Genomic DNA, 13,517 nt, shown 5'->3' with positions numbered 1-13,517 from the left:
GTAACATGGGGGTTATGAGGATCACAGATAGCTTATAAAACATTTTGATATTCTACCTTGTCATACAGAAGAACACAATTAAGACAACAACTATAACTGAGTACAAGCTGAATAGATTGTTTGTCTAGACTGCATCTTATTTGAATAAAACGCCAACATATTTGAAAGTAACATACCGAAACATTTGGTGACAGCGCAGTTGACGAAATGAGGGTAAACACACTCGTAACCTCCGGCATTGCCTCTGGTTAATTTGAAACCAGAGATGCATGCTGGGATTTTACAACACAAAAGTCATCGCCCAAAGTATCCTCGATTAACACTTCAGGGCATTTGGACTGAGCTAAGTGAGACTTTGGATTGTGGTGATGTTTCACGAGAACACAAAGACAGATGAGAACACAGACCGAGAAACCCGCACTTTCACTAAAAGGGAACATGAAACATATCGACCCGTGTGGTTTTTACTCACCTTGGCGGAGCCAGTTGCCGTCGGTGGCCGCTTGGCGGCGGTGGGTGTGGTCGCCTTGGGTACAGGGCTTTTTTTATTGGCTGTGGTGGGGGAGGGGCGTTTGGCCAAGTTGGCCTCGCCATTGGTGGAGAGGGTGGATGGGCGGGATTTGGTAGGGTTTGGCTTAGTTGAACCCACTTCAGGCTGGTGATAATGGAATTAAAAGAAGCCACAACATGGTAAAAAGAACAGAGGGAGGGAAAGAAAGAAAAAGGAGGACAGATAGAGATTGAGAAAGAAAAAAGCGGAGATGAAATCACTGATTACCATGACAGCGTGATATGGCAGCAAAGCTAGCAACCATATGACAATCACAAAATAAAATCTGACATAAAGTTAGCAATGTAAAGCCACTTTTCAGAGCTCATGAGTAGTAAATTATAAAATTATAAGCCTCAAATCTGATGAAATGAGCGGCCGTCCAAAATTAGCATATGATATGGAAATCAGGTCTCAGATAAAATGATGAACAATATTTAGCACCTGCAAACACATACTCATGGCACAGAAAGTGGCAGAGCAACTTCACCAAACGGTGCTGAGGGCTTGGTGACGAGGTGACATCTAGCTGTGACTAGCTAGTGAAATACTGTAGTGGGCGAGCTAACTGCTTACACGCTAGCCGCCTGGGAACATGCTAGCGCTAGCCAGTCACAACAGCTCTCAAAGCTTCTGTATATTTTCTCTGTACTGCACTATAACTCAATCCAAACATTTGTTCTGAGGGTTGCACATCATTTTATTCAATTCAGAGTTATTGAAGAAGGGAAAACAGCTCTCCCACATAGCCAGTTGTCAGCTAGCAAGCTTGTTAGCGGGACAAGCAAACAAGCTTGCCTCTTTGGTGGTGCAGTTTATACTCTGATTCAGTCAATGAATCCATCGATGTGTCAATCAAGAGAGAATAACCTGAAACCACTTTGATAATCAATGAATCCATTATTTCATCAATTCAGCTGGTCATTTATTGGGATTCGCTGTTATTCTTAGTTGGTCGAACTAAACGGGCCATTTGATGACATCGTCTCGAGCTTTATAAAACTACGATGGACATTTTAAACTGTTGTCTGGCATTTCCATTTCAATAATTCCATCATGAAAATAAAGGTTTGTTGCAGCCCTGACTAAAGAAAGTGGATGGTGCAACACAGCTAATAGGCAGTGACAGCTTCCTCCATTTTGAACTCTCTGGCATTCCATTTCTTCAAGATGGTTTGCTTCTGGTGTTTGCAAAATAGAACTTGACAAGAAAGGACAATTATTTAACAAATCCTCTGATTGTGGTGATTCGACTGAAAGAAGGACATTTTGCCTTTTTAAAATTCAGGAGTGAATTTAAGACACACACATGCACACACACGCACACAGGAGACCATGAGAGGCAGCAGAAGCAGTGCACTGACGCCTCTATGTGTGTGAACAGGCAGGGAGGGTCTGTGTGTCTTACTCAAGGACACTTGACCAGGCTGTCGTTGGACACACCGGCTGTGGCGGAGGTGAATGCTGTGACCTCTGGGTGATGGGGCTGTTTCTGTTACCGTGTGTGGACAGCAGTGCTCTGCGTGCGAGTGTGACCCACCTTGCTCTTGCCGTCGGGGCTCGGCAGGGTCTTGCCGCCGTCTCCTGCCAGAGACTTGGCCGTCCCTTTCCCCCCCTTCTCCTCCTTCTTCTCCTCCTCCTTCTTGTCGTCTTTGTTGGTCTTCTCCGGCTTGTCCACCTTCTCGGCCTTCTCGTTGGCCTTGTTGCTTTTCTCCGCGTTCATCTTCTCCACCTCGTCTTTGAGGATCTTCTCAGACTTCTGGTTCTTGTCCGGGCTGGTGCCCTTCTTCTGCTGCTCGTCCTTCTCTTTCTTGTCAAAGTTGTCGAACTTGTCCGCCTTGCCGGACATGATGTCCGTCTTCTCCTGCTTGTCCGATTTCACTGTGAGAGAAAAAATGGCAACGTCAGCATCAAAGCTCATTTTACCAAAAATGTGTAGAAAAAAATTATTCAACATAATTCTAATAAATGTCTTCAAAGTTGTCAACATATATCAACAATTTTGACCGCAAATATATGAACACAATTCTAGTTCATACGCTCTGAGTCGCCCCCTGCTGGCCAGCAAAGAGAATGCAAGTTTTAAGATACTTCCGCGTCGGCAGAACTGGAGGTCAAGGTCACTTTTGGCATTATGACATTCTGCCTTTCCTTCTGAGAGACAAATTAATAATTTGCGTGGCCACAAGAGGTAAACAAAAGCCCCTTCAGGGATTGGAACAAATCCGGTCTGTTGACGGTTTGAATTCCTTATATATAATAGCATGCTATTAAATAATAATGTTTATACGTAATCAGCACTAAGCATGTAAAGTGACAACCAACAGAATGTTTGGTTACCGCACAAACTACAGTCAGGCACCTGACTAATGAGACAGCGTCTTCTGAGGACATTTCTCTAATGTGTAGGACACAACCACATCAAATAAACAATGCTAATTGTAACTGCACTTTGGCTATTTATAGCTTTGAACGTCCACGTGGGTGATTTTATGTAGGTCGCACCAGCAGATTATTGTGGGTCTGGTTGATAGACAGGACAAGCCCAGTTATTCCATTGCTGTGCATTATGCAAGTGAGAGGTCACATCCAACCCTGACAGAGGAGGTGCACAGACTGTTATGTAAGTTTATATCCTGGCCTCACTCAAGTCATTTCTCACCATTTTTCTAAATTTCATGGCTCCTCTTTCTCCTTTCTCTCTCCTACTTGGTGAGCTGTCTGCAAAACAAAGATATCTTTGTGCCAATTATCACAGGTGATTATGTCCACGTTTTCTGTTTGGAAGACGTTATTATTTTGTCCTAGCCAATCAGTAGTGCCGGACATCCCCACCATCCCCCCCTGGTTGCGTCAGAGGACACCGTGATGTTTTTCACAATAATCAAAAAGTGATACAAATGGAGGAGACTTGCACAGCTGAGTCTGTCTCTTCTGTTCTTCTTGTGACTTTTTCTGTCGTCACTTTTCTCGCTGTGGCACAGAGATATGGCGCACCTTTCCTAACCCTGCCTACCAACTCCTGATAAGAGTGTTCTTTCAATTATTCTTTGTGTTGTTAGGCATACTACTTTTACTACAGTAAAAAATCAGAGTCACGTTACTTCTTCCACCTCTGCTTTAGTTTTGAATCATGTGTGGACACCCACTACTTATACTTGATTTATCACCTGTGGAGCCAGCCTCCAGAACTATTGTGTACTTCAACAACTATCCCCATCCACTCATGATGCTCGCGAGAGACAGCGACAGAAAGAGGGGAGTGAGGAGGTGGGAAGTCGAGCTGCTATACGGGAGACAGGATGTAGCAAGTAGGCAACGATTGGAGAAAAAAAACCATTATTTTTTTCAGGGGTGGCGAGGTTGGGAATAGGACAGTGGTGAGAAATGCCTTCTGACATTTAAAGCTAGGTGGGTCATTTATTTTAGAAACCTTTTTTGCAATATTTGTTGAAAGTCTCATTACATCCCGACTGCAATCAACAAAAAAAAGGCTCTGACCAAAAAAAAGGAAAAACATATCTGGTATACGTGGACTGTAATAACCAATAAACCAATCATTCATCCGGCCTGAATGCTCGCTCGTCAATCGAGTTTTCCACAACCTGCTATGTTAACAGCTGTGAGTACCAACAGCAGCCATGTATGTTGATCACAGAAATGAGATCATTTTGGAGGCGTGGGTTTGGAGGAAGGCTTGAAGGGTCGGGCTGTCTGTGTTGTCGACTTGGCAACTTTTTCGCTAGGATTAGCAACTTTTGGAGCTAGTGCTGCTAGCTACCTTTATTGGAAAAGAGTTGGGCTGGTTTTTAGGTTAGATACTTTAAGTAAGTTTACTCTTGTACTTCTTAAAGGGGTACTCCTGTGATTTAGTCCCCATAATGTTGGTGGAAAGAAGATAGATCAAATGTGACATCCTGACTTTTAGATTTTATGGGTCCAAGATGGTGAGTTCTACAATTCCTATATTGCTGCATGATGTTTTCTGTACTCCCATGATGTGTAGAGTAGGTTTCCATTAAAGTTATGTTCTCTTAGATTTAGTTCAAGTTCTATTTAACCTGAGTGTGCAGATGAGAGTTCTAATTTTTCTTAAAAAGTGTGTTATTTATTAATTTTGAAAAATCTGAATTTGAAGTGTGTGTCCTTGGTTTCAGTCTTCATCTGCGTACCAGGATCATGAAAACACCACACAGGGTCATCTATCCTCCTCATAGGAAGCACAAGGTCAGTAGCTTCGATGCTGCTAACAGCTGATTCATGATGTGATGAGCACGGAGCGAGAGGGAAAAAAACGAAAGAAAGACGACAAGGATAAACACGGGGACAGATGGAGTTCGGGAGGTTGATGGGGTTCAGCACAGATGGCCGGCGGCGCAGAGGGATGGGACAGAAAGAGACAAGGGGCTCTTTGTTGCCACCAAGACACCTCTTACATAACAGTGACACTGGACAGGCCTACGCTGTGCCCCAATGTCCACTAATTTCCCCTCTGAGCTGACGTTTGCTGCGTGACAACTGCTCTATCTCCACTCTAACGATGCCAATTTTGCTGCCGGCGTGTTTTTCTCTCCAGCAATTAAGGCGGCGACATGGAGCATGTCTCTCTAGGATGACGGCTGCCGTCAGACAAGAGGCGCTTCGTTACGTTGGTTTTAAACTGTGGTTGCGAACAAACCAGAGTTCAAATCAGATCATCAGGTGTGGCCATGCAGGCAACGGAAAAAGCAGAAAAAGCTAAAGTGTGTTGTGAGTCAGTCTCAGTGTGGAGTTTGGTTCCTCATCCTGTTCTCACTGTTGGTCAGACGCCATTGTTTTGTGGTGCTTTATCAGGCTGGAATGAATCACGCTGATGTCGACTCGTCACTTGCTGCAGCTGCTTCACAAAGGCCCCCAGTGACACCTACTTGTTCTCATGAATTGTAATGTCCTCCACTGTTTTGGTCCTGGCGCCTGACAGAGGAAATATGCCACAATATTATCCATTTCATTTTCAGGACGGAACTAAAAAGACTCGATGGTGTTTAATGCTCATTGCAACTGTAGTTCTTCTGTGTGCCTTATTCCAAAGAATACCAAGGCCTTCTGTCTTTAATCTCTTCTGGGTGGCAATTCTACTAGACAATGAAATCCAGGCTTTAAAGAGAACCACTGAAGAAGCATTGCTGTTTCGTCGGACTCATGATTAATGGTTCAAACAAAGATCCAAATCAATGCAGCAGGAGCAGAGATATCAGAATATATATAGATATAATAAAATAAAACAATCTCAAGTTAAAGTCCACCAATGAGGTTTTGTTGGGAGCTTTCAACCACATGTCGTTAGGCCCGTTTACATAACCCTCATATTCCACTAATAATCAGAATAAAAAAGTAACCACCTCAATGGGAAGCGACTGTTCTTTAATCAGGTTGGATTGGTGTTCAATTGGATTGGTTGATAATCTGTGCAATAGGAAAATCTTATTGTCTGATTACCATGTAAATACTCAGTCCAATCGTTTCTCTGTGGATAAAATCAATAGATTCTTTCTGCTCTTGTGTGCCAAGTGGACCAACCGTAGTCAATGACTTCAATATTAACCACTTCTTCTATACTCCAAGCACTGAATTATTGAATTTTCTCGTAAAGTTGGAAAAAATGGCTCCTTCTTCTTCTTCTGTTATATATCCGGCGGATAAAAAGCTTCACAGTGGGCGGAACCACTTTGCACAAGTCAAAAGAATTTATTCGGATTAAATGTTTTAGGGCATCTTATGGGCACCTCATTATAAATAGTAAAGTTGGAATTTTCTAATCAGAACGATTTCAATCGGGTAGAAGAAATATTGTTTGTGTAACCACAGCTATGGTCTCGTAGCTGTGGTTCATGAACGTTACTGTCACATTGAAATAACGCTGCACTCTACAATTTCAGAGCTTTACGTAATGCAGTGAAAAAGAAGTCTGATGGGGTAAGAAACACAAGCGGTAGGAGGAGACAGGATGTGACCCCTCCAGGTTAGACTCATTTATTTACACATGATGGAGAATAAAATGATTACCAACTGTCCTGTGAACATCCATCACAGTTTAAAGAACGACTTCCTGCTTTAACTTTCAGGCAGTGGTGGCTGGTGGAACATGTTCTAGATGGGCTGTGCCACATCCAATCAATTTCAGCAAACATCCCAGAATGATTTAATGCAAACAAATAAAAGGTATCAAACACGCATTACTACTTTGCAGTTAAATATTTAACATTTATTCCAACATGAAAAAAAGCAGTAAATAACACTTTGACAAACACGTCAGGACATCTTATTCTAGTCACCCTCACAGGGAATTCAGTATAATATAATATATATAATATATAATAATATTCAGTATAATATAAAACACACACACATATATATATATATATATAATATAATATAACATGTTTATGTATTGAGATGCCCCTATGGACCTTGTTATAGGAGGTAAAGATCAGGAGAAGTAAACATGAAGTGTAATTAGGAATACTGATGTTATATTAAGCTATGATGAGTTTTCACTGTTAATTTACCATCTCAATTAAATGTTGATGCCTCCATGACCAAGTTAAGCAGATGAGACTGAGGACAACTATGTACAAGAAAAGATGTTCACTTTGCCTAATATGTGGCTTGACAGAGTTCTCCATGTATGTCCTGGTGTTCTCATGTTTCCTTACCTCCTCATCCCTCACTCCCTAACTGTGCATGCTGGATCTGTCCCCGTTGTTTTAAAAAGCTAAATACGTTATTAGCATGACGTCATCCAGCTAGCCAAACCTGTCTGGTGTACAGCTACTAGAGAAACTTCGCATGTACTGCTTCCCTTTCCTGCTAGTCTGCTGTCTGATTGTGAGGTCAGGCTGATCTGGGATCAGCTCTTTCACTGCAGTTTCTCCTCCAAAGTTCTCCTCTCAAACAAGCCTTCATAGCAGTCTTACTACTGACTCTGGACACTGTATCGGTGGCTGCCCAATAAATGGCAACACACAAATAATAAAACATAAAGGGCCACATAATGAAATCAACTTAACGCTAGCCTGTGATTAAATAAAGAAATATGCTAGCTGCTAGTCTAATCTCCATAGCAACAGCCTGTCCACAGCAACCACCTCGGTTTGTGCAGGCAGCCCAGGAGGGTCTACTTTATTGTATATTTTATCATTTAATAATGAATGTGTCACTCAATTTCATATTGGCCTAATTGATGGTCATTATATAAAAGCAATGACTCACTTCAGGCAGTGATATGTTGTGATTCCATCACAGCTAGGGGGCGTCATCACATAATCATAATATAGCAAGGCCTGTAGTGAGCTATTGCTTAAAGATGCTATGCTTATACATACAGTAGTGCGTCACTATTCTACCAAAGTCCATTACTGTACTGTTGAAACAAGCCTCTGGCTCCACTGCTCACACTACAGTAGTTTACATCGCTGTATCACTCCACTCTGCAACACCAGCAGTATGAGTCATGCAACATGAAACCGCTGGCTGTGAACACAGAGGGTCCATCCAATACCACGCTACAATACACAGCTGCTGGTGACCAGCTGTCCGAGTGTGTGTGTGTGTGTGTGTGACAGAGAGAGAGAGAAAGAGAGAAAGAGAGAGAGAGAGTTGACGGCCACATAAATCAGAGCATGACTAACATACACGGACATGGAGCTGGAGCAAGGATACGTTACTGTAAGCGGCCTGCTCAACACACACACACACACACTTTCTCCCTTTCTGTCTCACACACACATGAACCCAGTCAGAGTATTGACCGCTATAGCTCCTGCTTGGTAGCACGATAGCTATCAAGCTACCGCAGTGAGAGACAGGACAATCAATAGACTGATAGACAGAGTAATGAACCACAGGACATACAGTACACAATCTGATGTTATGCTCCGTGACATTACCACACTGGTCAAGAGACACAAACTATGCTTCATTTTTGTTAAAGCCCTCTTCCAATTCTATTCAGAAGTATAAATAAATACTTTGCATCAAAACCATTCATGCCAGCAGCGATGCAAATCTGCGACAGTTGCAGAACTTTTTAAATAAAAGGTTGGAATAGATCGCCCAGGGAGGGGACCCACTACCGTGGTCCTATTGACCCAAAGCAGAGTCTGGCCGTCTGTGTGGTATTTTAACCCAAACCGCCATCTGTTCCTGAGCCTAATCAAGTAGTTTTGTTGTGCAAGCAAATCGTAAAACTATATAAACCTACATTGGAAGTTTATTTTGAAAAGCAACAGTATGCATGTAAGAAGCTTAGACTGTATATAAGAAGTGGACATAGTCTTCGTGACGTAACCCACTGGTTTGTGGACTGCGGTTTTGAAGTCTTGAGTTTGACGTTTCGGCTGTCGCCATCTTAGATTTTTGCAACCATGGAACACAAGTGACCATATTACAAGGTAGCGGCCCCTAAAGCATACCCTGCTTCATAGTCTAGTATACTCTAAATGGACCATCATTTACTAAATGAACATCATGCTGTATTGAAGAAGACTTGAAACTAGAGATTAAGACCATAAACTCATGTTTACTGAGGTAATAAATCAAGAGAGAAGTAGTCATTTTCTCATAGACTTCTATATAGACAGCCCTCACGGCTGTGTTCTTCTCTGTCTGTATTGTTGTGCAGCTGTGATCTATTTCTATCTGTTTGTGCTAACGGAACACGCTGCCTGCTGTCAGCGTGTCTGTGGGGGCGCGTGACTGTAAAAATCTGTAAGATTCAAGTCAGTGGAAGCTGTTCACCTACACCCACACACGTACCCACGTGCACGTGCGCTCACGCACGCTGCTGGAAATAGCTGCTCTATATCTGAATGAGTACAGTCAGAGTCGATGTCTAATCAATGCCCCAGCTTTTCTCTGTCGGCTGCAGTCTGAAAAACAGAACGCGTGGCTGGATGGATGGATGTGTCATTACACAGGCAGAGAAACATCCATTTCATTACAATTCCTCTCTCATTAACTCGGCTATAAAGACATCAATAATCCAAACTGTTAAAACCATTTTAAGTTCTAAGCCCTGCAGCTGGTTCTCCCACAATCCTCTGCCAGCTGCCTTCGCACACTTCCCCTCTTAATGTCACTTCTATCACTATCAACCTCAATTTGTGAAAATACCCTACGTTTGTCCTAGAATTGGTCTATTGGTCAATTCAAAGAACTCAATGAGACACAAGGACGTGGTAATATGTGTGACATTCATGAAATGAAACCCGTTTTCCCATTTAGCTCATTAAAGCCCCTATCAGAGGAGGAGATGACGATTAACAGGTTTAACCTTTGACATAATGGAAATAAAGAAGCTCAGGCTGTAGACTTGGGAACCGGAGGGTGGCTGGTTCAAGTCCAATGCCTACAAAGTGTGGACATTTTCGCCGACTATGTGACAACCACCTCGCTCTGCCATCTCTCCACTTATGCATGTCTATAGGCTCTGTTTGTGCCTGTGGGTGTATTTGTGGCCTACATGTGTCATGAGTTACAACAAAGTGGAAAAATTGAATTTCCCCAAATATTCTTCTTCTTTTTGTTTTCCGAAATGTGTCCTAATTCCGTACACTGTCTCAGAATCAACCAAGCACACAGTATGCATGATAAGTGTGATCTGAACTTTTCTAAAGAATCACTAATGTCTCCTACAGGATGCAGCAAAGCTCACTCAGTCCAATGATCAATGGCTAGCATGGCAGCAGTGTTAAAGAGGCCTTAACACTGATTCTTGTGCTTTTCCTTGCAGTTGTTTTCTCAATTATTTAAAAACCAACACAAACTAAATATTAATTTAGTGAAAAGGGAAGCCCACAATATTTTGCACGTGTGTGTATACAATGTTATTTAAAAAAAAAAAAAAGTATTCCAAACTCAAGCGAGCAACTATCACATCAAAGCTTGTATTCAGCTGTTCCCGCAGTAAAGTCCATGTACAGTGTAAACAGCTTATAGTGATCAGTGATCATCCCCTTATATGGATCACAAAGCTCGGGACAGAATCATTCCTATGCTGATGCTGTTTAGATCATTAGATATCATAGTAATCAAAATGTCTGCTTACCGCGGTCATTTAGGCTCTTTTCTTTAATTAGCACGGCATGTCAACCAGTTGATTTGCTACTATATTGTGACTGAGAGACTACATAGTGAGTAGAAAACCATAAATTAATAGACCTATAAAAATTTTGGCAGCAAGGCTCTGTTTTTGTCCTTAAGTGAAATTTAAAGATAGTAAAAGTGAGGAGAGAATCAATATCAATGCATGTCCACCAGACATGAACACAGAGAAACAGAATGTATATCCACAGGAGGATAATGGTGGTGGGAAGCAGTGTTAACGGCCTCTATTGGGACTGAAAGGATGCTCGTGAAGAATAGTCAGTGCCACAAACAGCACCATGCCACAGAGTGCATAGTGTATGTGCTTTCTACAGTGGCAACCAGCGCTGTGGCAGCCTTGTATTGATATTCTAAACGACACCACTTTTCAGACATAGCTTATATTGGAAAAGAAGGTGCAGCCAACAACCTATACTTAGCCAAACTGCTGTAATGCCATGGATGTGCTGAGGCAAAGTGCACCTCAAAATTACACATTGGGGCTACCTTGACTACAGAGATACCATTGATAGAGACCGCAAGAACTGTGACTGGTGCTTGATGCTGGTGGAGATTGTTGATTGTGAAGCAAGCTTGCGTAAAAGTCAATACACTCCCTTTTTTTCAGTAGCACACATGTAGCGTCTAACAGCCATTTCAGCTGCAAACCCTCTGCTCATGATGAATGCTCTGTATCACGGTAAACAAGGTTGCATGGCCTGGAACCAGGTTAGGGGAACTTTTAACTGGTAAATCTACTCTATGTCTTCTCACATCTATCCCAACATCTATCCCAACAGATGCACACAAGGAGAAACTTACCCGTTGTGTTCAGTTTGCTATCTTGGGTGCTGTTCATGGACATTCCGGCAGGAAGTGGCACAGGAAGTAAAAAATTGGTCTCGCAGCTCTCATGATGCCTCCTTGGAGGTGGGGATGATGGCAATACAGCTGACGTCATTAACGGTGATGACATCATCGTCGCCATTGCAGCTGCGGCCTCTGTGCCGCCCGTGACTGTGAGCGAGCGCCGGACAGCCACATGTGGGTAGGGTGCCCTGGGCGAGCATGCTGTTCCCAACATGGTGTTGGGTATCATCGCTGGCAATCCTCCCATACCGGTGGGGTACGTTCCGGCCACCACCGTGGGAACAGACAGGTGTGAACAGTCAGACATTGCCCGTCTCACTGCGGTCCGCTGTGGCAGTTCCCCGCTGTGGCTAGTTTTTGCCTCTCCGCTTAAGACAGTACATGATCTCATCCTCCTGTCCTCAACACAGCTTAGATCCTGTGACTGGCCATGAATTGCAACCCCACCTGTTACACCTCTGCTAGGTGAAGAACATGACCCTGTCCTCCCCTTTTCAGTATGGCTTACGTTTTTTCTTTCCACCCTACTCTCCAAAACACCACCCACCCCAACATCAAGGTTGGCTGAGGGTGGTGGTAGGCCTGTTCGGTCAGCAGCAGAAGGAGCAGTACCAGCAGGTCGTATATCAACACTTTGCTTTCCTGAAGATGGCTTGAGCGTTTTATTAATTAGATCTGCAACTGAATGTTCTTTCAGACTTCCGAGTAGGCCTCGAGACGTAGAGGACGTAGAAGATTTATCCTCATCCTCTTTATTCCCAGGGCTTGATCTGGTGCTTCCGGTGAAGCAAGGGTCCAATGTGTTTCTCTCCACTTGCCCTGAGGCCTGCATTGAAGGAGGAAGCATGCCCTGGCCTTGGGCAGACACTTGAGATCCCTGGATGTAAAATCCACCTTTGCTGCCTGAATAGTTTTGTTGCAGATCATTTTGTCCAGAGTTAGAGTTTGATGTGGGTTTACGGTCTAGCACAGAATTCGGGAAGGATCTCCCGGGTGAGATAGACAGGGAAGGTAATGTAGAGGAAGGTGAAGAGTGGGAAGAGAGGGGGCTGCTGGGGCTTTGTCCTGCACTCCCTAATGACCCGCCCGCCCCTCCCACTTTATGTCCGTCCTCCCTTGGCCTCCCTCCTCTGGACCCCTCATCCTCTATCTTCGGCGCTGGCATCGTGAAGCTCTGTGTTCCTGGCACTTCGGCCACCGTCCCAGACAACGTCCCCTCGGTCCTGCCTTGCTCTGATTTTTCCTTGTCTACTGTCAAAATTATTTCAGTCACCCCCTGTGTTGCGGTGGCGACCTGCCCCCCCGGTGCCATCTGGCCTTGGTGGTGCCAGTCACTGCGTCGGTCAGAGGCCGGGCTTGAGGGTGACAGCGGAGAGGAGGCCAGGACCGCAGGGATGTTGGCACCAGTGAGGGCAGCGGGAGGTTTGTGCTGCTGTTGATGCCCACTGGAAGGTTGTCCGTACCCGCTGCTACCACTAATAATGCCAGGCTGCTGCCAGGGCGAGCCAGACAGGAAGGACATTCTCCCGCTCTGTTGTCAGGTCTTGTTGTGTCCCTCTTTTCGTTATTGTCTCTTCTTTCCTCTCTTATTTACTCCTTCTTTGACTTTCTTTGATAATCTCTGTTCTTCTTTCTCTGTCTTCAGTTCTCCTGCTGTCTCCTGCTTGTTTCTGTCGGCAGAAATGTCCTCAGCATCCACAGTGTTATGAGCTTGGAAAGTAGAGGAAGCAATACATCCTTTCTTTTTTTTTTTTTTCAAGGTGATGCCTCGGAGTTGTGTGTAACTGTGCTAATGTGTGTGGAGTGTATTTGTGTATGTGTGTTTCCAAGCAAGGCAAAAAGAGTGAGCATGAGTATGTGCGTGTGTCTGGTCGTCTCGGCTTCTCCCTGAGCATTGCACGGATCAGCTCTGGGGCTAACATGCATCTCTCTCTCTCTCTCTCTCTCTCTCTCTCTCTCTCTCTCTCTCTCT

The 13,517-nt window shown here is 43.8% G+C and overlaps 1 protein-coding gene across 4 annotated transcripts in view; it reads right to left on the bottom strand.

The window, feature by feature from the left end:
- Window positions 1–13,517, bottom strand: part of LOC116399804 (microtubule-associated protein 4-like) — a 110,738-nt gene that overhangs the window by 19,450 nt on the left and 77,771 nt on the right. For 2 of the 4 annotated variants that reach the window (XM_031877218.1, XM_031877219.1), the window contains exons 7-8: window positions 2,091–2,431; window positions 473–655 (exon numbers count right to left, since the gene is read on the bottom strand). In XM_031877218.1, the coding sequence (XP_031733078.1) occupies window positions 473–655; window positions 2,091–2,431 (524 nt within the window). Of the gene's footprint in view, window positions 1–472; window positions 656–2,090; window positions 2,432–11,497; window positions 13,502–13,517 lie in introns of those variants that run through there. The other 2 variants (XM_031877222.1, XM_031877220.1) reach the window with 2 other exon arrangements.

This window comes from Anarrhichthys ocellatus, unplaced genomic scaffold (genome assembly GCF_004355925.1).
Source record: "Anarrhichthys ocellatus isolate YVR2014 unplaced genomic scaffold, GSC_Weel_1.0 scaffold129, whole genome shotgun sequence".
Lineage (NCBI taxonomy): Eukaryota > Metazoa > Chordata > Actinopteri > Perciformes > Anarhichadidae > Anarrhichthys > Anarrhichthys ocellatus.
The sequence above is the reverse complement of the archived record's forward strand: the minus strand, read 5'-3'. Positions and strand labels throughout refer to the sequence as shown.